Here is a 26,619-nt window from a genome sequence, read left to right as displayed (position 1 = left end):
CTTAAATAAAACATGGTGATGGTGTAGTACTTACCTGATTCTTCAGGAGCATCCCAGAATAATACTGTGCAGGCAGTGCACACTCTCACCTTTATTTTCACGAGACTGACTGATAAAGACACACCTCTGATTACACAGCAAGAATGAGGGACTTTTGTTCAGTTTTTTTTTTTTTTGTAACTTGCATATTTTTCAGAGGATATCATGAAATACTGATCTGTGGTTAGGAGAGATTTTATCACTATTCCCCAAAATTTTATTTCTTTGTAAATATATGCTGCTGGTTCAAATTCATATCCCCATTGTGCTCACATTTTTATGCTGCATTCTATTTACCCTGGAGGCTGGAAGTTATGGAATGACATCACACCCCAGTTCTAGTCAGAAATGTTAGAAAGCTATTTATAAATACCATCTCTAACCAGGTTATTTGATAGCCATCGTTAGCAGTATTAGCTGATAATGCATAAAGTGGTATTTTGCACATTCAAATACCATAGCAACATGTCCACAGCTAGAGGTTGGACTGTGTGTACGACCAATTTAATGAAAATAATGCAAATGAAACATATGTGAATAAATCTGCAAATATATAGGTACAGCTTTCACTTCTGTTGATGAAAGGCATAGCCATCCTAAATTGTGTGGTTGGGGGTTGTAGAGGTCCCCCCAAAACTCTGAAATCAGGTGGAGTTCCCGTTGAAATATTAAAATTGGAACTCAGAAATTTCAACTTCCCCATTCAAATGAAATGCACAATAACTTCACTGGGGGCCCTAGGCTGACATGGGTAGGGATCCTCTAAGTGGGTCATTTTAAGCTACTTTTTTTGTTTTTTGGAGTCAAAAGAGGAAGAACAGCCCTGGAATTAAAAACGATGGAACATCAATAATATGCTAATCAAAGCACAAGGGGGTAGGGGGGTGTCAGTAAAATTAGCAGATCAGGGGGAAGGGGTATCACCTTCCAGAAGTTTAACTGTTCCTTCTTTTGCTAAGGTTAGTCTTGAATTTATGCACATGCTCGTTTGTGTTCTCCCCATGTGTGTTCAATATTTGTCTACTACTCTAGTGAGATATTATGAATGACACAGTATATGTAATGTTAGTCTTGTATCTTGTTTCTTCATCTTTTGAGCTACTTTGTGCAATAAAAGAACTGGTAGCGCGAAGTCTCAATGTAGAATAGACCATTATAGCCGGGTTGAGAGGTAACTTTGCCTATCCTGAAAACTGTCATTTTCTGGCAAATAACAGACATGTTGATATAATTTAAATCATAGATCATATAATGTTATATCATTAAATGTAACTTCTGGAAATCCAGTCTTCATGGGATCCCAAGTTTTGGATTTCTCGGTTCTTCAAAACTGTTGGTGGATCAGTTGTCAGAGCAACATGTCCATAAGCTCAAACCTGCTCGGAGCAGGTTGATTCAATGTGAAGAAGATATGGGGTGATTCTCATGTCAGCAAGACTGCTCTTGCTAAAACCACAAATATAATCTTGATATTGAGAAACAACCTATAGGTCATGGACTTAAACAGAGGTGTCCGCTCGGGGAACTCGTCCAACCATAGCTGCGCCATTCTTATGGCAGCAATTGATTGCAATCAGTGTGGTCGTAATAAGAAGAGCGTGTTTTTTTAAAAGAACTGCATTGCATAATATTAAAGTACAATTTAATAATAAACGTGTAATATTACAATAACAATACTGGGGCACATAAACAAGAAAAAAAATTAAAAACTGCAGTATAGGGAAAGCACTAAAATTATACAAATGGATGGTTCTAACAGATTTAGCATTATTAGAAAATGAGATACAGTCCATGTAGTTAAGACACAGTAAAATGCAGAAAAGGTTTCACACCATTGAAGTTGCATTTTAGTAATTTGGCAAATAACTGTACAAAGTTACAAACTGAGCATATATTTAGTGATCATCAAGATCCTTTAATGTATCCAGATGAATTGCTTTTTGACAGTTATCGCTTTGGTCGAGAGGGAATAATATACATCGGAAATTTACTACCTCTGTATATTGTCAAATTTGCTGAGTCACCTTCTCTATAGTGTGCTAGTACTTGCTCTGAGCATGATGAATAATTCATACAGACAGTGGAAATGTGAGTTAAGGATATTTTTACATTTTTATAAAGATACAATTTATAAGGATACTTACGCATTTAAGTTACAGCACTTTTTTTCTCATGGCTTTGAAAAACCAAAATCTATGATTCATCTATCTATGATTAGATGAGGGTCTGGGATATGTCCTCTGATCTTGGATTTGTTAATTCACGCATGAAGAACTACCCCCAGGCTTTATTAGCCAGATAATTTAAGCCAAGTAAGTATCGTCTAATAGTACTGTCACTTACCTCTCTTCTGTTAGACAGTTATCATGTTTGGCTATTATCCTGCTTTGTGGAATACCCCCTAGGCTTACCCTAGATTAACAACAATGTTAAGCAATGGCTTACCATGGGCCTGTGTCACAAATCCAGATATTTCCTGGTTAGCCAGATATCTTTGAGACTAAGTAGAACTAAATCTGACTTTCAGATATCACAATGCTGGTTTAGTTCTTAGTGGGATATATCACCACAGTAAGTCAGGCTACAAGCCTAACCTGGGGGGCATTCCACAAAGCACTTGACACTATCGTTGATTTGTTTGTCTCTAGTTAGATTTGAATGCTATTTCTGTTTGTTCCATTTGACTTGAGATTGTCATGTCATTTGTGTTACTGTCCATGGCCCTGAAATCTTGCTGAGGCACTCTCAGTGTCTTGTATTTTGTCTAATTTTTTTCTGTGTTCTGTGATCACTTCATATGATCTCCTTGACCACATAGTCAGCGGTTGCTGGTGCCAGTCACATTTTCCCTGTGCTATTTCGTCTTGTGTAAGTGGGTTTAGTGGGATTCCTTCTGTTGTAGGATTCAGTCTCACTTTAGGAGAGCTTGGCACACTGTGTTGTGTCTCAAGTTTCGCTGATGGGCGCCTCGTTCTTATTAATAATAATAATAATAATAATAATAATAATAATAATACATTTTATTTGAAGCGCCTTTCAAGGTACCCAAGGACACTGTACAGTAAAAATTGTGATGAGCTTACAAAAGAACCACTGAGCTCAAGATATTTAAAATATAGTTGAATATACAATAAATCTGGTTATAAAAGTGGATCTAATGATCATTATCTACTAATAATGTACTTATCAGATTAAATTGTGCTTTAGAAGAATCCAGTTAGTACCAGACCAGAAGACTCCACAGCCACTTCTCTAGTGCCTGACTTACGAAGAAGCCAGAACACTCCGTTGATTGAATAGATTTTGAAGGAGTGTAGATTGTTGCCTTGAAAAGCACTGGTAATATTTTTTTTCTTCTAACTTTACGTAGAAACCAGTTACTGAGAAAACGTGCATTTTTATTACTCCCCATCATTCTAAATTTGTCTTGCCCAAAATTGATTTTACATTACTAATATTATAGGTACATTTTCAGGTACAAATATGACATCACAAAGGTTAAGTGCACTGGAAATTGAATTATTTGATGGTAGTGAAACTATTTATCTAGTATAAACTATTATGCAAACTAGCTATCGTGTCTGTAATGACAAGAAGGAGTAAAAAACCCCACATATAAAACTGTTAACAAGGAGTACATGAGGGGCAGGTGTGGGCCATAACAATAAGCTCACAACAAAGGATTGGAAACAGCTGGGGTCGACACCAATGAACGGGCACAGGATGGTCAGCAGTGATATCTGCTGGCCAACTTGGAACAGGATGGGTTTGATGGAGACAGATCATGATAGTACCCCCTTCCCAAGGTGTGCACTTTGGGGTTTTATAAATTCAGGCACACAGGACTAGAAAGACAAGACATGTACCCACCGACAAGACCGGGACGACTACACCAGACTAAACACAAATGCTGTGATTGAATTCAGAGGCTGCGTCCTTCAAAGGATATGGTTCACATAGCCTTTGTAGAATGTGTCCTTTGAAGGTTCATGTAATGAATCTTGGGATCTTGGAAATAGAATTACAGATTTCTAGGATGCATTTCAAGGAAATCAGACAGCTTTGTCGCACCACTGTGACACATTCAATCTTTGAATTCAGACACAGCCATGGACTAGGATCTAAAGACCAAGATAGGAGATATTACTGCCACCAGGGAACAAGCATAGTTGAGAACAAGATCAAACTCCATAGGGGAAATAGGACAGACACCAGACACAGAGACACAGTCAACAGAGAACACTAGGGAGGCTAGGATCAATGGGCTGGGATAACACAGCACTGACAGGGAAGCTAAAGGGGCAGATAATGAGAATCCCCCCCCCCACCAGCCAACGAGGCTTCAGGCAAGACAGGGGACACCAACACGGCTTCCGGAGGCGCCAAGGGGACGTCAGGAGCTGCCAGTGGGACATTAGGCAGGACCTCTGAGGGTGCTGGTAGGACTGAGACATACCTCAGAAAAAAACCCACAACTATCTCTGAAATAATTTAACCCTGACAAAAGTTAATGGCATCCATCAATGTTTATTCCATGTTTATCACAAATTAGACATTGCTTTTGATTTTTGATTCAGCTGAATATTTTACATAATAAAAACAAATGAAAATCGCATGGACCAAAAGATGGTACCCTTTACTTAATATTTAGTTGTACTACCTTAAACAGTAATCACTGCCAACAAACGAACTCTGTACTTCACAATGACACGTCTGCATTTGCCACAGGTAGCATGGCCCACTCCTCCTGAGCAAACTGCTCCAGCATTCTCAGGATTGAAGGGTGCCGTCTCCACACTGCATTTCTCAGATCTTTCCATAGATGGTCAATAGGATTAAGATCAGGGTTCATAGAGGGCCGTTTAAGAATAGTCCAATGTTAGGATATGATTGCTCTTTTGAATACTATACGAAGTTCAAGAACATAATAGTAAAAAAGAATTCAAAGCAATAAGCATCAACAACATGGTCTTTAACCACGGTAAGCCTAACATGTCAACGAGGAAGGTAATATTTTGAAGCAGTAGTATGATTCCAGGTTTGCTTACATCTCATTCACAGCATCCGTGTGTCTGTAAGAAAAAGACTAACTGAAATATACTAAAGACAATTTAAAAAAACTATGTTGTCATAATGGTCCTTATCACCAATGGCATAGATGAGAATTTGATTTTGGAAGCTAAACATCACTCCTGCCCCAACTGGTTCCTACGCCTCGCTTTTCACAATGTCTTATCTAATGTTATATTAGATCTAGCGCACTGTCAACTAAATTTAAACAGGAATGCAAAAATAACTACAGTATATTTCCATATTCTCAATATACTTTTCAGTAAGAAAAACAGGAAACGTACCTTTTCACCTGGCTTCCTTGTTTAAAGTACGTATCTTGTTTTGTATGAATCAGGACCTTGCAATTTCCCTATAAAAATAACACAAATGGCATGTTTTATGCTGTTCATTTACATTCACGCATATTCTAAACATACACACAATACAGGGTGACACAGGGAAGGATGTCAGTCCATTGTATGACGCAACAGCTCCACCTGCTGTTCCACCTTTTTGCACAGGTTCTAAAAATCAGTACTCAGGCTCAGTTACATATCGCAATTTTTTTAAAGGGCAGTAAATACATTTTGCTGCAGAAAGAAATTTAATTCAATTTAATATGTACAAAAAATTGCAATGGGTTGGTGCTCCATCCTGGGTCATACCATGTCTTGCTCCTGTAGTCCCTAGGATAGAAATGCTTGCGACTCAATAGAGAAGCGGTTACTGAAAATGGATTGATTGATTGATGGATGGATGGATGGATGGACCAACGGTAAAAATCTGACTTACTGCAATAGTCCCAGATTTCCCTTACCAGGATGGTACAGATCAGGAAGACCAGAGCAGTAGCTATGTGCAGCAGTACATGAAGAATTTGCTCCCTGTGTAAAAGAGACCAAAATGCTTACTTCTCATGAGCCAGAGTGTGTCAGTGTAACTTTGTATACATTTTAACTGCTAAAAGGAGGAAACCACTGTATATGAGTGCTACTTTTTCAGTCCAGATGAGGAAATCGTAAAAATCACCAGTGTGGGCTGGACCTTTGCAGGATCAATACCAATGGGAAAGCAAATGATTGACTTGCAGTTCTTCTTGCATAACCTTTCAAAAAGAAAACAGAGGACACATCACTGGATTTGTGCAGTTATTCAGTTTCAGATAAAACTTCCAAGCATGAATTCCCAGAAGTTTTCTTGATAACTGGGTCCCCCAGGATGGGGCATTTTTTATATCTGTCATGCTAATCAACTCTGGGGCATGTTTGAGTATTTGAATGTAATGTATTCTTTCCGAACCCTCATCACCCCAAATTTTTGGCTTACTCTCGTTTTCAGCCACGACAGAGATGTGGACGGGGATGCGGTTGCCTCCAGATGCACACCAGTACCAGTCTGTATCATTCTGCTCGAGTTTGCTCACTGTAACACTAAGGATACGGAGCACGTGATCGATTTTTAGGTGAGTTCTGTCCTGCTGTGTCTCATTTCCCCCTGTGGTCAGACAGGAGCTCCAGTCTTCTCCCCTGCACCACTTCTTCTCTTGGTCTCCGTTTCCTTCACTGTAGAAACATGTCACAGTGACACTTTTCCCTGGATCACTGGTCACCATGTTGTTTCCCACCGACACATCAACGGAACCTGTAACACAGAAGCAATGTTAAATCTAACAAGGTCCTTCCTTTTGTAAACAAAATGCACACAGAAGAATCCATTTGGACAGTCTATGTGAATTAAAGGGGAAATGTTTAAGTCTCTCAGTCCTTTTTTTGTAGTTGAGATGAGACGACCAATGACCTAAAGTCAGGCTTCCTCGTTTTGGGAACCAAACCACATTCAGTCCGCAAGTAACCCAATGAATAACATTAATTTTAAATTAATTTTCTAAAATTCTCAAAGGCCACAGAAATTTTCTTGAAAACATATCCCATGGACAGAGTGAGTTTTGAAAATTTGCTCTTCAGTTGACTTTGTACAGTAATGCCAATTCTGATAAATCATATTAATATATTTAGTAAACTTTTCATAAGTTTTTTCCAACTTAAATAATTGCCTTCACCGAATCTAACAGTAATGAGCAGTGTAAGTACTACGGATAATTTAAACATTAGTAGGAAAGACATCTTACCAGCAGTAACAGTTAGATTGATAGATGCCATATATATCTCTTTTCTACTGGTTTCCACACCACACCAGTAAACGTCAGTGTCAGTTGTCTGCAGGTCTCTCATGGTCACGTAGAACACGTTCTCAGTAGGGTCATCAGTAATGGACACAATGCCTATGCTCTGTGGTGCTTCGGTATTCACTATGATAACACAGGCTGACTCTGATTTCATCCTACACCAGTATTTCACATGATTCATATACATCTCATTATAATGGCAGTGGACGGTGAGGGATCGTCCTCTATGGAGCATTAACTTGCTGTGTTCATTGGATGGGCCTGAATGGAGAACCATTTAAAGGTCTTTTAATACAGCAGCTCATAAATCATGGATTGATAAATATTATCTGTTACAGTAGATAGGGTGAGTTACCTGGTGTCAGATGAACAATGCGTTGCCTTCCCTCTGTTGCTGCAGCACAGAGTGACTGACTAATCTTCTGGGTGATGTGCTTCAAGCCAGAGAAGTCAGACAGCATATATATGTCTTCTGGTTTGATGCCAATCTTACGCAGCTCCTCCAGCACTGCATTCTTGGTTACAATGGCATAGGGTAGGATGTTGTCCTCCTTTAATGCCATGGCCAGCTCTTTCACTCTGGTTGTTGACTGGCTACCTGTGATGATCACCCCAAGCTGAGGTATCCCCTTACTGGTACCTCTGCCTGCTGCTTCTCTGAACAAGTGGGTCAGCATGGAGTCTAGGTCCTGTCCATTTATACTTGTGGAATTACTGATTTGCTGAACGTTCCAGATACACCTTTGCATGTCTCTCTTGTTTCGGTAGGTATCAAGTTTGCACTCTGTATGAAATGTGTCACTGTATTGTACCATTCCAACTCGCACCTGATCCTGACCAAAATAGAACATGTTCACCAGGACATAGAGGAAGTCCTTAATCCATACAAATTCTTCAGGCCCGATGTCACCTGACCCATCCACAAAGAAGACAATGTCTGCCTCTATCCCCTGTGGACAGACTAAAAGAAGCGGTCCATGCTTATAAGAGTTAAAACCATTGGTAAGAAAAATCATTATATTCTTCTGATTACAGTATCACAGAATATGGTCACACCTCCATCATAATTTATTATTTTTTTAATCACAGTTATCGGTGCAGGTTATGATCATTTCTTTGAAGTCTACAGACTCAACAAAGAGGAGAGCAGAAATGTGGCAAACAGAAGTTTCATTTAAAAATTTAAAAAGTGATGTGGGAGGATTTGAGCCTGAATCATGTGATCTAATGAGTTCCAGTAGTTCATCAATCTGTCTGGGCACGGGCAAAAGTGTCTGAGGCAAAAAGTTTTTAGGAGTAGAAAAAACTATGCAAGCTGCATTTTTAAATACCATGTCCATGGAAACATCATAATTTTACCATGGTGCTGGCCCCTGTCCTTTAGTACAATGTTTCCCAATCCGATCTTCAGGGATCAACACACGTTCCACGTTTTTTCTCCCTCCCACCTCCCTGAAAGACAGTCCATGCTTTTGCTCCTTCCCAAAAACATGGACTGTCTGCAGGTCCCCCGAGGACCAGATTGGGAAACACTGCCTTAGTATTTGGAAATTGGCAAAACTGTTTTTATTTGATGAGTTTTTATTTTGGATTTTAAAAAGTCTAAAAATAGTGACTACTAATTTGTATAAATACTTCTGTTTTTTTTTACTAATATATTATTTTAATAGTTTTGCTTGTAACAAACAATAAAGAAAAGCACTATGAAATAATACCTTGAGTGTGCATGTCTGAATTTGTGAATGTTTGTGCTCTTAGTAATGGGACACATCTGGATGAAAAAGAGTAGTGGAGTTACCTTTGGGCGCATGTAGCGTGACCTCTGCTGAATCACACAGGGCTTCGCCGATATCTGAGACAACAGATTTCAGATGATCCACCTGTTGCATGTCGAATATGTTCTGTGGATTACTGGCAATCATCCTTAGATACTCTTTACTTGCTCTCTCAATCCCGATAGCATACATAGTGACTCCATTGTTCTTCAGCACTTCAGATAAGGGTAGACTGCTGGCCCAGGTGTCTGTTACGACTACGCCCATTTGAGGTACCCCTTTGCTGGCCCTACTGCCTGCTTTCACTGTGTACCGTTCGGTCAGTATCTTCATCAGGTGCAGGTTAAGTGAGCTTCCCCTAGGCCATATCATGCTCTGAAACAACTTCTTCAAGTCTTCTGCTTCTTGGGAGGTATTGAGTAGGAATCCTTTATCACTGTATGGAAGGTTTTCAGCCAGGCCGATCTGGACTTGATCTTGACTGACATAAAAACTGTCCACTATGGCACAGAAGAAGTTTTTCACATTATCAAACCTTTATATATTTAAATTCAAACTGGCATTTTATCCCAAGCCTGCTGTTCACTCAGAACAGTGCAGATGTTTGGATTCTCCTATAATGATCTTTGCTTAAATAAAACATGGTGATGGTGTAGTACTTACCTGATTCTTCAGGAGCATCCCAAAATAATACTGTGCAGGCAGTGCACACTCTCACCTTTATTTTCACGAGACTGACTGATAAAGACACACCTCTGATTACACAGCAAGAATGAGGGACTTTTGTTCTGTTTTTTTTTTTTGTAACTTGCATATTTTTCAGAGGATATCATGAAATACTGATCTGTGGTTAGGAGAGATTTTATCAGTATTCCCCAGAATATTATTTCTTTGAAAATATATGCTGCTGGTTCAAATTCATAGCCCCATTGTGCTCAAGGTACCAACTTATGTTTACACGTTGTGTACATACATCAGATGTGGTGGTTCACAGAGATGGAAGAGGTAGTTTTTAGGAGAAATTCACTATTCTAATCCTGTAGAACGTATTATCTGCTTGCCTTCTCAGTTTTTTGCAGCCGCCAGCCATCACTGACATATACGAAGCCCCTGGTGGCACCTGTGCAAAAAATGTAGAAGTTCATACTTTGACCTGCACACCTGAAACTTTCCTGTGCAAAGTTTTTTTGCTATTTATAAATACCATCTCTAACCAGGTTATTTGATAGCCATCGTTAGCAGTATTAGCTGATAATGCATAACGTGGTATTTTGCACATTCAAATACCATAGCAACATGTCCACAGCTAGAGGTTGGACTGTGTGTACGACCAATTTAATGAAAATAATGCAAATGAAACATATGTTAATAAATCTGCAAATATACAGTATAGGTACAGCTTTCACTTCTGTTGATGAAAGGCATAGCCATCCTGAATTGTGTGGTTGGGGGTTGTAGAGGTCCCCCCAAAACTCTGAAATCAGGTGGAGTTCCCGTTGAAATATTAAAATTTGAACTCAGAAATTTCAACTTCCCCATTCAAATGAAATGCACAATAACTTCACTGGGGGCCCTAGGCTGACATGGGTAGGGATCCCCTAAGTGGGTCATTTTAAGCTACTTTTTTTGTTTTTTGGAGTCAAAAGAGGAAGAACAGCCCTGGAATTAAAAACGATGGAACATCAATAATATGCTAATCAAAGCACAAGGGGGTAGGGGGGTGTCAGTAAAATTAGCAGATCAGGGGGAAGGGGTATCACTTTCCAGAAGTTCAACTGTTCCCTCTTTTGCTAAGGTTAGTCTTGAATTTATGCACATGCTCGTTTGTGTTCTCCCCATGTGTGTTCAATATTTGTCTACTACTCTAGTGAGATATTATGAATGACACAGTATTTGTAATGTTAGTCTTGTATCTTGTTTCTTCTTCTTTTGAGCTACTTTGTGCAATAAAAGAACTGGTAGCGCGAAGTCTCAATGTAGAATAGACCATTATAGCCGGGTTGAGAGGCAACTTTGCCTATCCTGAAAACTGTAATTTTCTGGCAAATAACAGACATGTTGATATAATTTAAATCATAGATCATATAATGTTATATCTAGGGCTGTCAAAATTAACGGGTTAACGCGGATTAATCCATCATCATGATTAATCTGATTAAAAAAATTTACGCAATTAACCCATCTGCAGCGCAGAATGATTCAAAATCACTTTAATGTCTCTGTCAACCCATTTCGGGTAGTTTTAGTGCGTTCCATTTCCCCTCGGAACTTGTATTCCGAGTCGGATTCCGGAGTTTTGAAGCCGGAAGTGACTACATGCGCTCCCGTTTCTCGGACATCCGAGAAATATCTCGGAGCAGCACAGAGGATCCCGAGTTCAGAATCCAAGATGGCTGCGCCCTTTATCAACAGAAGGGAAAGTTGTAGTCTTATACTGTGTAAGCACTACTTCTTATTTGTGGCTCATTAAATCGGTCGCACACGCTATACCGTCCAACTTATCTGTGGATGTGTTGCTACGGAGTTTTATATGTAAAGCACCACACGTAATGTGTTATCAACTGATATTGCTAGTTACAATGGCAATTAACCGGGCTAGAATTGGACTTCATGATTAGTTGGATTATTTATCGGATTTACGGTAGTTCATGCTAATTGTAAGCGAACGAAGATAAAGACCATTTAAACTGAGGTACCTTAAATCCGACAAGTTGTCCGGCTAAGCAAAAAATCTTGCTTTTTGATATGGGTCCATGGTATTGCACTTCTGTAGCAGATGGAATGCATCCGACTCATGTTCAAGATGTTCAATAAACATGTTAAGTGCATATATATTCCCTTTTTTCTTGAGTCTGTTTGCTCATGCAAAATTAAAAGTGATTAATATAGATTAAAAATGAATGATATTTAATCATGATTAATCAAAATTAATCCACAGGAACCCTGTGATTAATCTGATTAAAAAATTTAATCATTTGACAGCACTAGTTATATCATTAAATGTAACTTCTGGAAATACAGTCTTCATGGGACCCCTAGTTTTGACAAGATACTGGATTTCTCGGTTCTTCAAAACTGTTGGTGGATCAGTTGTCAGAGCAACATGTCCATAAGCTCAAACCTGCTCGGAGCAGGTTGATTCAATGTGAAGAAGATATGGGGTGATTCTCATGTCAGCAAGACTGCTCTTGCTAAAACCACAAATATAATCTTGATATTGATAAACAACCGAGGTCATGGACTTAAACAGAGGTGTCCGCTCGGGGAACTCGTCCAACCATAGCTGCGCCATTCTTATGGCAGCAATTGATTGCAATCACATAAACAAGAAAAAAATTGAAAAACTGCAGTATAGGGAAAGCACTAAAATTATACAAATGGATGGTTCTAACAGATTTAGCATTATTAGAAAATGAGATACAGTCCATGTAGTTAAGACACAGTAAAATGCAGAAAAGGTTTCACACCATTGAAGTTGCATTTTAGTAATTTGGCAAATAACTGTACAAAGTTACAAACTGAGCATATATTTAGTGATCATCAAGATCCTTTAACGTATCCAGATGAATTGCTTTTTGACAGTTATCGCTTTGGTCGAGAGGGAATAATATACATCGGAAATTTACTAGCTCTGTATATTGTCAAATTTGCTGAGTCATCTTCTCTATAACAGTGGTCAGGCACTGTGTCTTCATCAATGCATCACATGGGTCCCCATACTTTTGCTCAAGCACTGATAGAAGAGTGACAATGTTCCCTGTAACTCCCTCAGCCATAAAAAGGCATACAGCATGTATATGTGCGATGACCTCGCTTTACCCGAAATGAATTGGCCACTGTAGCATCCTGTCAGTGGCTGAGAGGATGACCTCTCCCAGTGCCCTTTAAAATAGGGCGATGGCCATTTTGCTGGAGAGCCACCACCTCAGCTGCAGTGAAGTCTCCCCGGTTTTTTTAAGTTCAGCCTTCTTCCTATTTGCTTTAAAAGTAAAGAAAATTAATTGACCCATAGTTAATACTTACGGAGGCGGATTAGGGCCACCATGAAAATATTATTTGAATTCTGACTTTTTGTCTAAATTCAGAATTCTGAGAAAAAAGACAGAATTCAAATAGTATTTTCATGTGGCCCTAATCCTCTTCCGTAAATACTAGTAGCAGTTTGAGGAATATTTTTGTATTTTACTTTAGCTTGTTGCCAAGTGTGCTAGTACTTGCTCTGAGCATGAATAAATAATTCATACAGACAGTGGAAATGTGAGTTAAGGATATTTTTACATTTTTATAAAGATACAATTTATAAGGATACATTTAAGTTACAGCACTTTTTTTCTCATGGCTTTGAAGAACCAAAATAGCTTGATGACTGTATCTATGATTAGATGAGGGTCTGGGATATGTCCTCTGATCTTGGATTTGTTAATTCAGGCATGAAGAACTACCCCTAGGCTTTATTAGCCAGATAATTTAAGCCAAGTAAGGATCGTCTAATAGTAATGTCACTTACCTCTCTTCTGTTAGACAGTTATCATGTTTGGCTATTATCCTGCTTTGTGGAATACCCCCTAGGCTTACCCTAGATTAACAACAATGTTAAGCAATGGCTTGCCATGGGCCTGTGTCACAAATCCAGATTTCCTGGTTAGCCAGATATCTTTGAGACTAAGTAGAAGTAACTCTGACTTTCAAATATCACAATGCTGGTTTAGTTCTTAGTGGGATATATCACCACAGTAAGTCAGGCTACAAGCCTAACCTGGGGGGCATTCCACAAAGCACTTGACACTATCGTTGATTTGTTTGTCTCTAGTTAGATTTGAATGCTATTTCTGTTTGTTCCATTTGACTTGGGATTGTCATGTCATTTGTGTTACTGTCCATGACCCTGAAATCTTGCTGAGGCACTCTCAGTGTCTTGTATTTTGTCAAATTTTTTTCTGTGTTCTGTGATCACTTCATATGATCTCCTTGACCACATAGTCAGCGGTTGCTGGTGCCCGTCACATTTTCCCTGTGCTATTTCGTCTTGTGTAAGTGGGTTTAGTGGGATTCCTTCTGTTGTAGGATTCAGTCTCACTTTAGGAGAGCTTGGCACACTGTGTTGTGTCTCAAGTTTCGCTGATGGGCGCCTCGTTCTTAATAATAATAATAATAATACATTTTATTTGAAGCGCCTTTCAAGGTACCCAAGGACACTGTTCAGTAAAAGCAAACTATAAACGTAGTTATGCTATAAACAACAAATAGATAGACACAAGGACACATTGATTAAAAGACACACCAGCGCCAGATTGAACCAAAACAAACATAAAATAAATATAAAAGAAAATCTCATAAAAGTCAAGACTAGGCCAAGAAGGCCAGAGTGAAGAAGTGAGTTTTGAGAATGGATTAGAATATGGAGAGTGAAGTGCATATACGTAGTGCAAGTGCGAGGGTGTTCCAGAGTTTAGGGTCAGCCACACTTAGCTTTTATTTCATGTGCATTTCAGCTGGTGAAAGTCCATTCTCCAGTGGTGATGCCAGGTAGTTAAGAATAGCCAGGTAAGGGTCTTCTGCAGTTTATGCTGTTTTTTTCAGAATGCGTTTCATGATTTGTACTCCTTTTCCCACTAACCCATTGGGTTGCGGTATATAGGGTGTTCAAGCCTGTAATCTTCCGCAAAGTCCTTAAAATGTCGACTGCAGAATTGCGGTCCACCGCATTTTCTGCAGTCCTTCCTGAAAGCTGGGCACTGTTTTGCCACATGTGCTTTCTCCTGCTTCGGTTTTGGCTTTTGCTCCTTGATGTCGTCCCCTTTTTTCCATGCTGCACTGCACCCACTTCCATGGTCTCATTCTCATTACAAAAAAGGCTTTAGTTGCACCTTTGTGCTTTCTGATGCATGGCAAATGTTAATTGCCATTTTTAGAGTAAGATCAGTCTTTCAGTAAATGCATCTTCACTCATTAGTCTTGAACTCCAATTGCAATTTGGTTTCTTTTCAGAGTCACATACCATTCCAAAGTTGCATGATTGACTTTTCAATCAGTCTGTGACATATTGTTTTATCAATTTTTCTTTCTAAATTTGATTAATGAAAACGTACCTCTCATAGGTTTCATTTTTTATTGGCGTGCAGTATTATTCAAACTATGCTATTACCACCTCAAACTTCTTATTCTTCGTATGTGAGGATAAACATGTTGTACATGTTCAGTGCACTGCAACCTACCACTGTTGATACTGAATCTATTTTCCGTCTGTCATTTACTTCCAGCACAATAGTGACTGTATAACATTTGAAACTTTGAAAGCTTTCCAGTTCTTATTGATGTTACTGGTTAACTTTGACTTTGGTTGACAAGATTCAAGATTTCAAAATTCAAGATTCTTTAATTGTCACATGCATAGTCATACAGGTACAACTTGCAGTGAAATGTATCCTGAACCACTCTTTTGACTGTGCAACTAGTTACAAAACATATGAAAGAAAAAAAAGAGAGAAATAAATAAAATGTTAAAATAGAACTATGAATATAATACAGATTTGAAACAGATTTACAGATGTGTGATATGCAGTTATAAGTCATAAAGTTAAAGTGCATTGTATGGAATGATGACGGTGAGAATGAGACCCTGAGACGGTTGCTGTCCAGTATAGTATAAAAGTACTATAATAATATACTATAATACAGTGTAAAGAGATGGGGGCGTGTCCTGATTGAGGAGTAAAATGGCCTGGGGATAAAAACTCCTTCTGAGTCTTTCTGTCTTGGCTTTGAACCTTCTGCCTGATTGCAGAAGCTGAAATAGTTTGTTACCAGGATGAGAGGAGTATTTAACAATCCTTGTGGCTCTGGATCTACATCTCCTTGTGTAAATGACCTGCAGTGAAAGGAGAGCTGACCTGCAGCAGTGTTCCGCTGCATGGATCACTCTCTGAAGCGCTTTTTGGTCCAAAAAGCCGTACCAGGACAAGATGTTCTGAGTGAGGATGTTCTCCACAGCGCCGGAGTAGAAAGTCCTTAGGACAGCAGGGGAGACCCCAAACTTCCTCAGCTATCTAAGGTGGTACAGTCGCTGCTTTGCCTTTTTTGCCTGATATGTGCAGCCCACATCAGGTCCTCAGAGATGTAGACACCCAGGTACCACCCTCTCCACTGGAGCTCCGTTGATGACAAGGGGCTTGTAATCGGGCTGCTTCTGAAATGTACCACCAACTCTTTGGTCTTACTGATGTTCAGCTGGAGGCAGTTTTCCCGATACCATAGTGCCAGGTTCTCCACTTCGTCCATGTAGGCCTTCTCGTTATTGCCAGAGATGAAGCCCAACACCACTGTGTTGTCAGCAAACTTTACAATGAAGTTGGAGCCATTGGTGGCCACACAGTCCGAAGTATAAAGGGAGTACTCCAGTGGGGAGAATACACACCCTTGTGGAGCTCCCGTGTTGGTGGTGATGCTGCCAGAGATGTACCTGCCCACCCTCACCACTTGAGATTAGCCTGTGAGGATGTCCAACACCCACGCACACAACCGGATGTTGAGGGCCAGATCCCTCAGCTTTATGAACAGTCTGTGGGGCTCTATTGTGTTGAATGCTGAGCTGTAGTCAATGAACAGCAATCTCACATAGACGCCCCGTTTCTCATCCACGTGGTTGAGAGTAGTGTGCAGGACATGGGAGATGGCATCTTCTGTCGATCTGTTGGAGCAGTAGGCGAACTGGAGCGGGTCTGTGGTGGTGGGGATGGAGGAGGAGATGATATTCTTCAGCAGCCTCTCAAACACCTTCATGACCACCGATGTCAGGGTGACAGGCCGGTAATCATTTAGGCTTGAAGGCTTGTTGTTCTTGGGCACAGGGACTATGGTAGATCTTTTGAAGAACGTAGGAACCACAGACTTTGCCAGGGACTTGTTGAAGATGGAGGTGAACACCCCTGACAGCTGGTCAGCACAGCAGGCACCCAGAGATGCTGTCTGGACCTCCGCCCACTTTCCTGGTGTTCACCCTCCTCAGTGCTGCACGGACATCATGCTCTGCAATGCTGATTGCATCACCACCTTCAGTTGTCAGGCTGTAGGTAGTGCTAGCTGCCTGGCTAACCTCAAAACAGGCAAAGAACACATTCAGTTCATTGGCAAATGCAGAGTCAGTACATTTCAGGCTACATATGTCACCTTGGTGGAAATGAGACTCCAGGACCAGCATTTAGCTTCACTCACTACTTGTAATAGGTACTTTATTGATCCCCATGGGGAAATCGTCTTTACGCCTCCCTCAACTTGCTCTTTTTTTTTTTTTTTTTTTTGTATACAGTAAGTTGTCTGTGAAGGGCGGCCACCTGTAGTGGCACCCAGGGAGCTGGGGGTTAGGGGCCTTGCTCAAGGACCCACAGAGGCTGGGTTTGAACCGGCAACCTTCTGGTTACAGGCACACAGAGCCACACACTGCCCAGACAGACAACATTCATATTTTTATCCTTTTGTTATATTTTCCCCGGGTACCCATGTATTGGTGAGACTTACACACCGAGTCCTTTTGTCACAATAGCTTTACTTGGGAGTTTCCACGTCATACCACTTCTGGTTACCAGGTTCTGACCTATTACATTACTCTGCCATCTAGTGGTGTTAACTATACACAACAGTGCATATCAATGCACACTCTTCATTTTAAATTTGACAGCACTCGGGTTTTATAGGGAATCGTTTACATGCAAATGCAGCTCCTTCAGGAAGCGCACCTGAGCACAAAAAGACATTTTATACAAACTTCCTTCCCCACACGTATGTTGTGTGTCATTGTGTATGACTGGCTTGATCATATGTTCAGCAATGATCACTGACCTCGAAGAACTATGAAAACATGGCAGTGACACTGCAGATTCATCAGCTTCCTGCACTGCGTCAAATACGCTAATGAAGATCACACTGGCTAAATTCTGCAGTTTACAGCACAAATGCTGTGTCTCTTCTGTAGTGCAGTAATTTAAGAGGTTTTGCACTCAAAGGCTGCAACATAAAAAGACATAAGTTAATCCAAACAGATGAAAACAAACTAAACTGTGGCCTGTGATTCAGTATCCAGCTATTAACTAGCAAAATTTTATTTATTGACCAGATGTCTATGCAAATAAAGATTACACCTAAGGAAGACTGCCATCTTGAAAATTTGCAATGACGAAAAATCCCCAGTGATCAAGAGAGACAGGGGGGTTTATCATGTTATTGGTGACTGTGATCATGTCTATGACTTTTTTGTGCTCGTTTATTCTTTGATACCAGATGGCATAAACCCTATGTGAGTATGAAAAATGTTAAATGATGTACGCTCTTTTTCTTGTGCTTCCAGGGAGGGAAGTGATGACTAGTGTGTTTTAAGCACACTTAATAGTCGTAGTAGAAAAATAGTATGGCCTACCATAAACGTGTCTTTATCCTTGTTTGCCACAAGGTGGCACAATTCAGACATGGGCGGTCAGAGTTCAAAAAACTGCTACTGAGTAAGATCATCCTCTGATACACAGCAGCACTGGAAGTAGGGGGGCTGAGGGTGTTTCAGCACCCCCTGTGGTTGTTGGTGGTTGTGCAGTGTCAGAATACTCTGAGGCAGTGTGCCCATGCCTATTTAAAACTAAAAGAAAATCAGCATGTTCTCATGCTTGTTATCTTGTTAACTGTTGATAGCCACGGACGCTACAAAAGACATTTAGTAAAGTTTTTTGGTCGTTCTAACTTTCAGCACCCAAGGCTGAAAACGTCTTCTCATGCCTAGTCTGGGATACGCAATTTTAAAAATGAAGTTTCATTTCAGACACGCCGCTCTCACAGGACCAGTCTGGTTAGTATCCCCCCCCTCCTTGTCTGCTTACTGAGACTCCGGCAGATGATTCGAGAGATTAATTGACTTCTTTAGGTGGAGACTCAGGTCTTTATCTCTCTGAGCCAATTGTGTCTCCTGCTGGGATATTGCAAAGGTTGTGACCGTTCAGGGTAAGGGGCAGACCCAGAACGGCCCCATGGACTGCCACCCCCCCACCCCCAACATAAGAGACCCCCCACTACCTCTTCCTTTATCTCTCCTAATAGCCTGTGTGTAATAACCAGTGTGGAGAACCATTCGTGCAGGGTTAATTGTATGTGTGTGTGTGTGTGTGACTGTGTGTGTATGTCTGTGTCTTTGCACCTGAAGGAAAAGCTTATGTGAGAATGCATGTGTATGTGTCTCAGTATTAGTGCACATTTGTGATGGATTAGCTGTTTTGAGTTTGTGTGTGTACATACTGAAAAACAATCAGTAAATTCTTTTGAATTTTTTTCTGTATTTCTGCATATTTTGTATATGAAGTGTTCATAATAAGTGATAAGGATTCTGAAGTACCCCCGTAAGGCTGCCAACTGCAGGGTTGTTTTGGGATCTTGATCACAAATGTGCATCCTCAGCCACAGTGCCGCTGGCTTCCCAGCATGCCTTGTTGGAGCTGTTTGGGTTTGCCGCCACCAGATGCTCCAGGGCCTTGGCAAGCCCAAAGCCTGACTGCCGAATGGTTTTTCTTATCTTCCAGTTTCTCCTCCATGCAGATGCAGGCAGATGTGGGGGGGGGGGGTGTCTGCTCTTTATCTCCCTTTGTCTGTTGCTACCTGGCAGCTGCAGGGCTTCCCTGATAAGACCAAATTTCTCTCCAAGCCCCCTTTAGCGCTCCAGTGTCACCCGCCATTATGGCTCCACTGTCACCGGGCATTAGCTGCCATTGTGGCTCCGGTATCTTTCTACAGCCTCATGCCTATTTAGATGCATATTGTGAGGATTCCCTATTGTTTCATCGATCCATCCATTTATCGTGGTTTGGGTCATGGGAGGAGGGGTCTGGAAGCAGCACAGGGGACAAGGCTGGGGGACACAGTGTATGGGATACCAGTGAATTCATTTCTGGTGTTAACAAAACGTAGGTGAAATATAATGTGGAAAAGGCATCGATAACATTGGAACATCCTTTGATTGAAGAATATAGGTATCCATTAACTTAAGTCCCCGTTTCGTCAGATGTATCTTGATTATTGTAGGGGTAAGGTCAAAAATACTTTGTAACATAAGATGCAACATCACACACATTTAATGGAACTTCTATAGTGGCAGTGCGATGACGCACACGTGGTAAAATATGTCCGCTATTGTCCCCAGTGTCTGCTTCAGATGTCTCTCGATTTAAATTTTATTAAGGCTTTTATGGGACATAAGTACGATCGGACATTACTGAATAGGACGTAATTTGATGGATGACTGTAATTAATGAAATAATTAAGAATGAAGTACTTTTTGTTTAAATTAAGGAGCAAAATCCCTGCAGGTATTTCTAGCCTGGCACAAATTTGGTTTAACAGCTGGAAAATTATAACAAATCCTCAGATATGCATTAGTTTTAATGTGCTTCGAACCGTGCTATTTGCTCCACCAACTGTTTAATTATGGCTAATTAATTAAGGTTAATTAACTAAAGCAGGCACACACAGTGAGTCACCAGGACAAGGATAGTCATCATATTTACCTGTCAACACAGTCAGCTTTGTAATTTTACGCATATGATTCAGAAATGTTCATTTTGAATTTGCAGTGATAGGCCAATTTCAATCAATCCATCCATTTTAAATCCCCTATCCTGATCAGGGTCTCAGGGGGACCTGTAATCTATCTCAGACAGCACAGGGTATGCCTTGAACACAGGGCTAGATCTACCTTTTAGGGTCCTTAGGCAAAGCTTTGGAGGTCCCCCTACCCAGAAAATTGATGATCATTTTACTTCCTCTATAACACAGATAATTCGGGGGCCTTAGACAGCTACCTATTCTGCCTATAGCTAGAACCGGGCATGTTTCAGCCGGCACATAAACATGGTTATTCTTATTTTTAATGATATGCATGAATAAGTAATATATATTTCTTCATGCCTTTGGGCCTCTTTTGACTGACCAGGCCCGCAGCAGCTGCCTAGTTTGCCTATGCTTGAATCTGGCCCTGCCTGGACAGGAGGTATGCAAATTTACATTTTTACATTTTAGTACATCGTATACACCAATCAGCCATAACATTAATACCACCTGCCTATTGTTGTGCATGTCTCCCTTGTGCTGCCAAAACAGCCTTGACTTGTTGAGGCATGGAAGAGAGATGGATAATGCGGCTTCTTTCAAAAAGATTTATGACCTAAAGGTCAAAAAGGTCACTTCGTAGTGCGCACTCTAATCCAACTGTAACCCTACTGAGTATGCCCTATCGAGTGCGCACTACGTAGTGTACACTACGTAGTGTACACTTTGTTGTGTGCACTGGATAGGGCATACTCAGTAGGGTTACAGTTGGACTAGAGTGCGCACTATGAAGTACTACGAGGGACTGAGTATGCCCTTTCCAGTGCGCACTTCGTAGTGTGTGCACTCAATAGGGCATACTCAGTAGGGTTACAGAAAGATTAAAGTTACCATTAGACTTTGGCTTAGCGTGTTTACATAAGCACTGAGGGTGTGTTTAGGATTAGAGTTATAGCTTGTGTTAGAGATACAATAAGGGCTATGGTTACTGCTATGGTGGTCATAGACTTATGGCTATGATTAAGGTTGTCGTAGGGTTTTGAGATTTGAGATATACAGCAACATATAGTGTAACATTCAACATCGCTGCCTCCACAGTGAATTGCTAATTTTGTGATACTGCTGCTGCATTCTCTACATTCTACCCACTGCTCCACTTCATGCTGCTGCTTTGTTCTGCCACATATCATTTAACTACCTCATGTCACTCAGGTGGACCACAGTCATCAATGATGAGATATTTATCTATTTCATTAAATGATTTTAAAAATAATACTTAAATATAATAAAGGAACAGTATAGCAACATGTACTCTACGGGCAAGAAACATTAAGCATACAACACAATGTTTTAAGCAGCAGGCAGGCATTCTTTAACCACAGGACTTGTTCACCATGTCATATTAGCCAAACAGTCTTTAGTCCTGACAAACTGCAACTACATTTTTCCATGAGACGTTTCCACGAAATGGTCATATTTAAAATGCCTTCAGAAATTCATCACATACTGTCAGTGGCGTGCACAGACATTTTGGGGGGCAAGTGCTCCAGGGGGAAAAAAGGGCACTTTTTGCATATGTGGAAAACCTTTTCTTTTTATAATAAAAAAAACGCACAGGTTAAATGCAATTTGACTTTTATTTCAAAACATTCTCTAAAAATCAAAAATCACACCACAAAAAGATAAAATCTGTATCCAACTCTAAACTATATACATACATATTCACAACACAGTGCGTAAATGTCTGCGAGCATCGCTGAGTCAGTAACAACCAGTTAGGCTAAAGACTGCATCTTTAGACAGTTGGACGGTGTTCTAACTTTCTCACAGGAGACACCTACTAAAGACAGTCAAAGACATTAATTTCAATCTTACCAAAGTAGGACAGTAGTTGACGTTAGTTATGGAAAGGCTAATCCACAAAAACGGAGAAACGTCCATAATTCTATTATTCATAATCATGTCAAGGTTTTAGGTTTTTCTGCAGTTCCATCTCTAAAAAGTGTGATGTCTTCCCGTCACTGACTTCAGTTTGAAAACTTTGTATTTATTCACAGATTTCCGTGAGATCATCCTAAAATTTGTAACGAAAAATGGGCTCAAAAGAGCCCTCTGCCTAACGGCATGTAGCCTATAGCATAACGTGATATTTTCAATAGTGTATGCAAAAAGGTCGGAATTGATGGAGAGTGGGGTTGCCTAAATGGTTTAGGTTACATTTTAAATGTGTCGTTTTTTTGTTTATCCATATGGATGGATGGAGGGGGCAAGCTGGCAAAGTTTGTCATGTGCAGTTTCTGACAGGCTACTTCACAACAAAACAATTGCAGGTTGGTCTTAGAGGGCAAACAGAATAATTTCACTCGATTCATGGGTTACCTGACTGGTTGGGAAGGGAAAGAGCTGCCGTGTTGTCCGCCGTGGCTCCCAGTCGCTATAGTTAGCCTACTATGCCTACTCCAAGTAGTCCTATGTCATGCCGCTGCTACACGCCTCACAACAAATGAACTGCAAGCGTGTTCACGTGACACGGTGACAGTGAAAAAGCGACAGGGTTCGGGTGTCTTTGAAGAAGGGGCACAAATCAAGCCATTATTTTCACACCTTTTTAAATCGCGCAGCTTTAAAAAAAAAAAAATCACGTCTTTCAAAAGGGCACTTTTTTGGACTGAGGGCAAAAGGGCAAGTGCTTCAGCACCACCTCGTCTCTATCTGTGCACGCCAGTGCATACTGTCTGATATTACATTACAGTTCATAAAAATGCCTGGGGTGAACCTAAAACAAAGGAAGATGACACTTCACGATTCTAATACACGTATCACTTAATTTCAGAGTACCGCAATTCACTACATAGCTTCTACTGCAAGAATCCTACACCAACATGCCAATTAAAATCAGGCTCAGCCAACACTTCTAGCTGCAGAAAAAAAAATACAATTGTGACCAATTTAAATTTGGCCTCGGTGTCTACCTTTTCTGTGCATCTTACTTTGAAAAGCTTTCATGTTACATTTTAAAACATCTGTGCATCTTACTTTGAAAAAACTTTCATGTTACATTTTAAAACATCTGTATATCTTACTTGGAAAAAAACTTTCACCCTACATTTTAAAACATCTTTACATCTTACTTTGAAAAAACTTTCATGTTACATTAACGAATTCATTCGATGAAATATTTTTAAAGACGTACAACACCCTTTTCCGATGCTGCTAGTTTTACATTTCAGTACCCAAAAGGCAGAGTTTCCCCACTAGTCAACAATCTGCGTTTGTCGTAAACGTCCCTGACATTTTTATCGAGGTCTATTAAACAGGTGAAACGTTTTCACGTCGCGTTTGATTTTGTTATAGTGCATCATTATAGGGAATTATCCAGCTGCCTTTCATTTAACACGCTTAACCTTCGGCCTATGTTAGCTTTCTGTTCCTGTCTCTTATGTTAGACGGGTCGGTGCCAAGCCGTGTCTTACATCAGCCATAAGATACCCTCAAAACAATTATTTATCATCCAATTTGTTTCTTACCTCTTGGTTACCTTGTTAGGCTTCCTTATCCATGAAAAGAATTGTTTTAATATTTTTGGTGTGGCTTTCTGGACCTTTCTTTTGACAGCATACATCTTGTTTTCAATAAAAAAAATAATGGTAAAATAAACCTCGAGTGAATTATATACATAAACTGAGCTGGTCTTATCTTACCTTATATGTATGGCCATGCCTTACCTTGATCTTGTTTTAATTTATTTAGTTTAAATAGAGATTCCTGACAAAGTAAAAAAGCTTTGATGCAGTATATATTTAGAAAAAAAGGGTTTTTGGGGGGTGCTATATAGAACTATAGGGGTTCTAACCAGAGTAAATAGAACCATTGCCTTCAAAAAGGTGCTATTTCTTTGAATTGAACCCTCTATAATGGTTCTATATAGAACCTTTGAGGGTGTCATATATGTACCAAGCTATAGAACCCTTAACGGTTCAATATGCAGCCTTTTGTTTTAAGAGTGTGCATAAGTATATGTGCTGCTTTTATGCATTTTTAAACTTAAAAACAGGTCGGTGCCGACCCTACAGTAACAGCACAGGAAGGTTAATAATGTCTCTAAGGACAGTAGGAAACAGGGCTCTTTGACCCTCGCTTCACTAGACGCTGCGGGTGGCGAGTCGTGTTGAGCGAGGTAGTTTTGATAAACCGCATCATTTTCATTATTAGCGCTGTTGATGTTGTCTATTTCATCTAATAAGGCTTCGGGTTTAGGAGGGGATGCTGCTCCATCCATACCTGCTGATTCAGGTCTTTCGTAGATTTTCTCTTGACCGGTCCGCGCCGTCTCTCGTAGAAAAAAACATTAACCTATTATTAGAATAAGTTATTTTAATGTATAGTGTTTATCACACGTATAAAAGAAAAAATATACTCACTCTATGGAAGTCCCGTGTAGTTTACTTTTTCCAGTGGGGTAAGGCCGTAGATGATACTTGGGGGTACTTGTGCTTCTTTACCAAAGGAGGAGAACCCGCTCGGCGTAATAAAAATATCTGCGGATGGTTTTTTTTTAGGATTCTTTAAGGAGAAATATAGAGCCTGTCAAGTTTTTTAGGATTATCTTCTTTTCTTAATTAAGTCTATTTGATGTATGTCGCGGTGTTTTTCTTTAAACTCATATTTGTACTTGTGAGCAGACGATGCGCTCGACCCGGGGATGTACATAACGGGCGTATCGGAAAAACCCAAAACTTCAAACCGTGTTAATATACTGTAAGACAAAATGTCCAATTTGATGTGTGGCCCAAATTATTACAGGTGACCCGGATGACCTACCGGGATGTACATAACAGGTGCATGAGAAAAACCCAAACTTGAAACAAGTTTGAGAAAAAAAAAACCCTACCACGCACACACACACACACACACACACACACTGGCAAACTGCTGCTGTAGGGGGGTGTCAGCTTTCACACACACAGACACAGGGCCAATCTGCTGCTGCTGCTGCTAAGTGTTCATTAGACGATAGCGTCAGACCCATTTTCCCAGACCCACCTCCTCTCATTCTTAGCTCCAACTTTCTCATTCTCCCAGAGTTTCTTTCAGTCTCGCGCAGCAGCGGGATAAGCTCCAGCATCGCTCTCTCCGAGTCCTTTGCGCTATGCCCAAGTTCAACATTTACACGCTCCGCCGGACCGACCGGGACCTTCCCAAGGTACCGTTCCACAGGCAGACCCAGCCTACGCTCACACTCCATCAGGTAACCGACCCGCTCAGCTCTGTGCCCGGCACCATCAGCCAGCACCCTCATAGCACAGGGCTATTCCGACAAACCCCACTCATAAGAACACAATTCACTCTCCTCAAAATAAAATAAAATAATAATAATAAAAAATAATTAAAATAATAATAAAAATAAATTATTAAATAATAATAATGATAAATAAATAATTTAAAAAATTTACGATAAGAATAAAAATAAATAAATAAATTATAAAAAAAAAACATCCCCTCTCCCAACGTCACTAGTCGTGACGTCACATGGTACCATCCTCACCACGCCCCAACCCCGCCCACCCAGTGAACTTTTGACCTGTGACCTTTCTGACCTTTTAGGTCATAAATCTTTTTGAAAGAAGCGGCATTATCCATCTCTCTCTCATGGACTCCACAAGACCTCTGAAACTGTCCTGCGGTATCTGGAACAAAGATGTTAACAACTGATCCTTTAAATCTGATCCTCCATGGATCAGATTTGTTTGTCCAGCACATCCCTCAGATGCTTGATCACATTGAGATCATAGGAATTCGGAGGCCAAGTCGACACCTTGAACACTGTTTAAGTAGGTGGCTTGTGTCAAAGCAACATCCATCCAGGACCCAAGGTTTCCCAGCAGAACACTGTCCAGAGCATCACACTGCCTCCGTTGACTTGCTTTCTTCCCTTATTGCCTCCTGGAACCATCTCTTCCCCAGGTAAATGACACACACGCTTGCCCACGTGAT

The 26,619-nt window shown here is 40.4% G+C and overlaps 1 protein-coding gene across 1 annotated transcript in view; it reads right to left on the bottom strand.

Annotated features, from left to right (window-relative positions):
- LOC140578931 (collagen alpha-3(VI) chain-like) overlaps nucleotides 1-25,924 on the bottom strand; it is a 41,188-nt gene extending 15,264 nt beyond the window's left edge. The window contains exons 1-12 of the mRNA XM_072701117.1: nucleotides 25,814-25,924; nucleotides 16,562-16,983; nucleotides 16,269-16,510; nucleotides 9,075-9,551; nucleotides 7,632-8,237; nucleotides 7,220-7,537; nucleotides 6,418-6,732; nucleotides 6,121-6,196; nucleotides 5,884-5,975; nucleotides 5,424-5,461; nucleotides 337-344; nucleotides 35-126 (exon numbers count right to left, since the gene is read on the bottom strand). Coding sequence (XP_072557218.1) covers nucleotides 35-126; nucleotides 337-344; nucleotides 5,424-5,461; nucleotides 5,884-5,975; nucleotides 6,121-6,196; nucleotides 6,418-6,732; nucleotides 7,220-7,537; nucleotides 7,632-8,237; nucleotides 9,075-9,551; nucleotides 16,269-16,510; nucleotides 16,562-16,983; nucleotides 25,814-25,924 — 2,797 coding nt within the window. The remainder of the gene's footprint in view (nucleotides 1-34; nucleotides 127-336; nucleotides 345-5,423; nucleotides 5,462-5,883; nucleotides 5,976-6,120; nucleotides 6,197-6,417; nucleotides 6,733-7,219; nucleotides 7,538-7,631; nucleotides 8,238-9,074; nucleotides 9,552-16,268; nucleotides 16,511-16,561; nucleotides 16,984-25,813) is intronic.
- Nucleotides 25,925-26,619: the final 695 nt, after the last annotated feature.

This window comes from Paramormyrops kingsleyae, chromosome 1, assembly GCF_048594095.1.
Source record: "Paramormyrops kingsleyae isolate MSU_618 chromosome 1, PKINGS_0.4, whole genome shotgun sequence".
NCBI classification, from domain to species: domain Eukaryota; kingdom Metazoa; phylum Chordata; class Actinopteri; order Osteoglossiformes; family Mormyridae; genus Paramormyrops; species Paramormyrops kingsleyae.
This window is presented reverse-complemented; position numbering and strand designations above follow the sequence as displayed.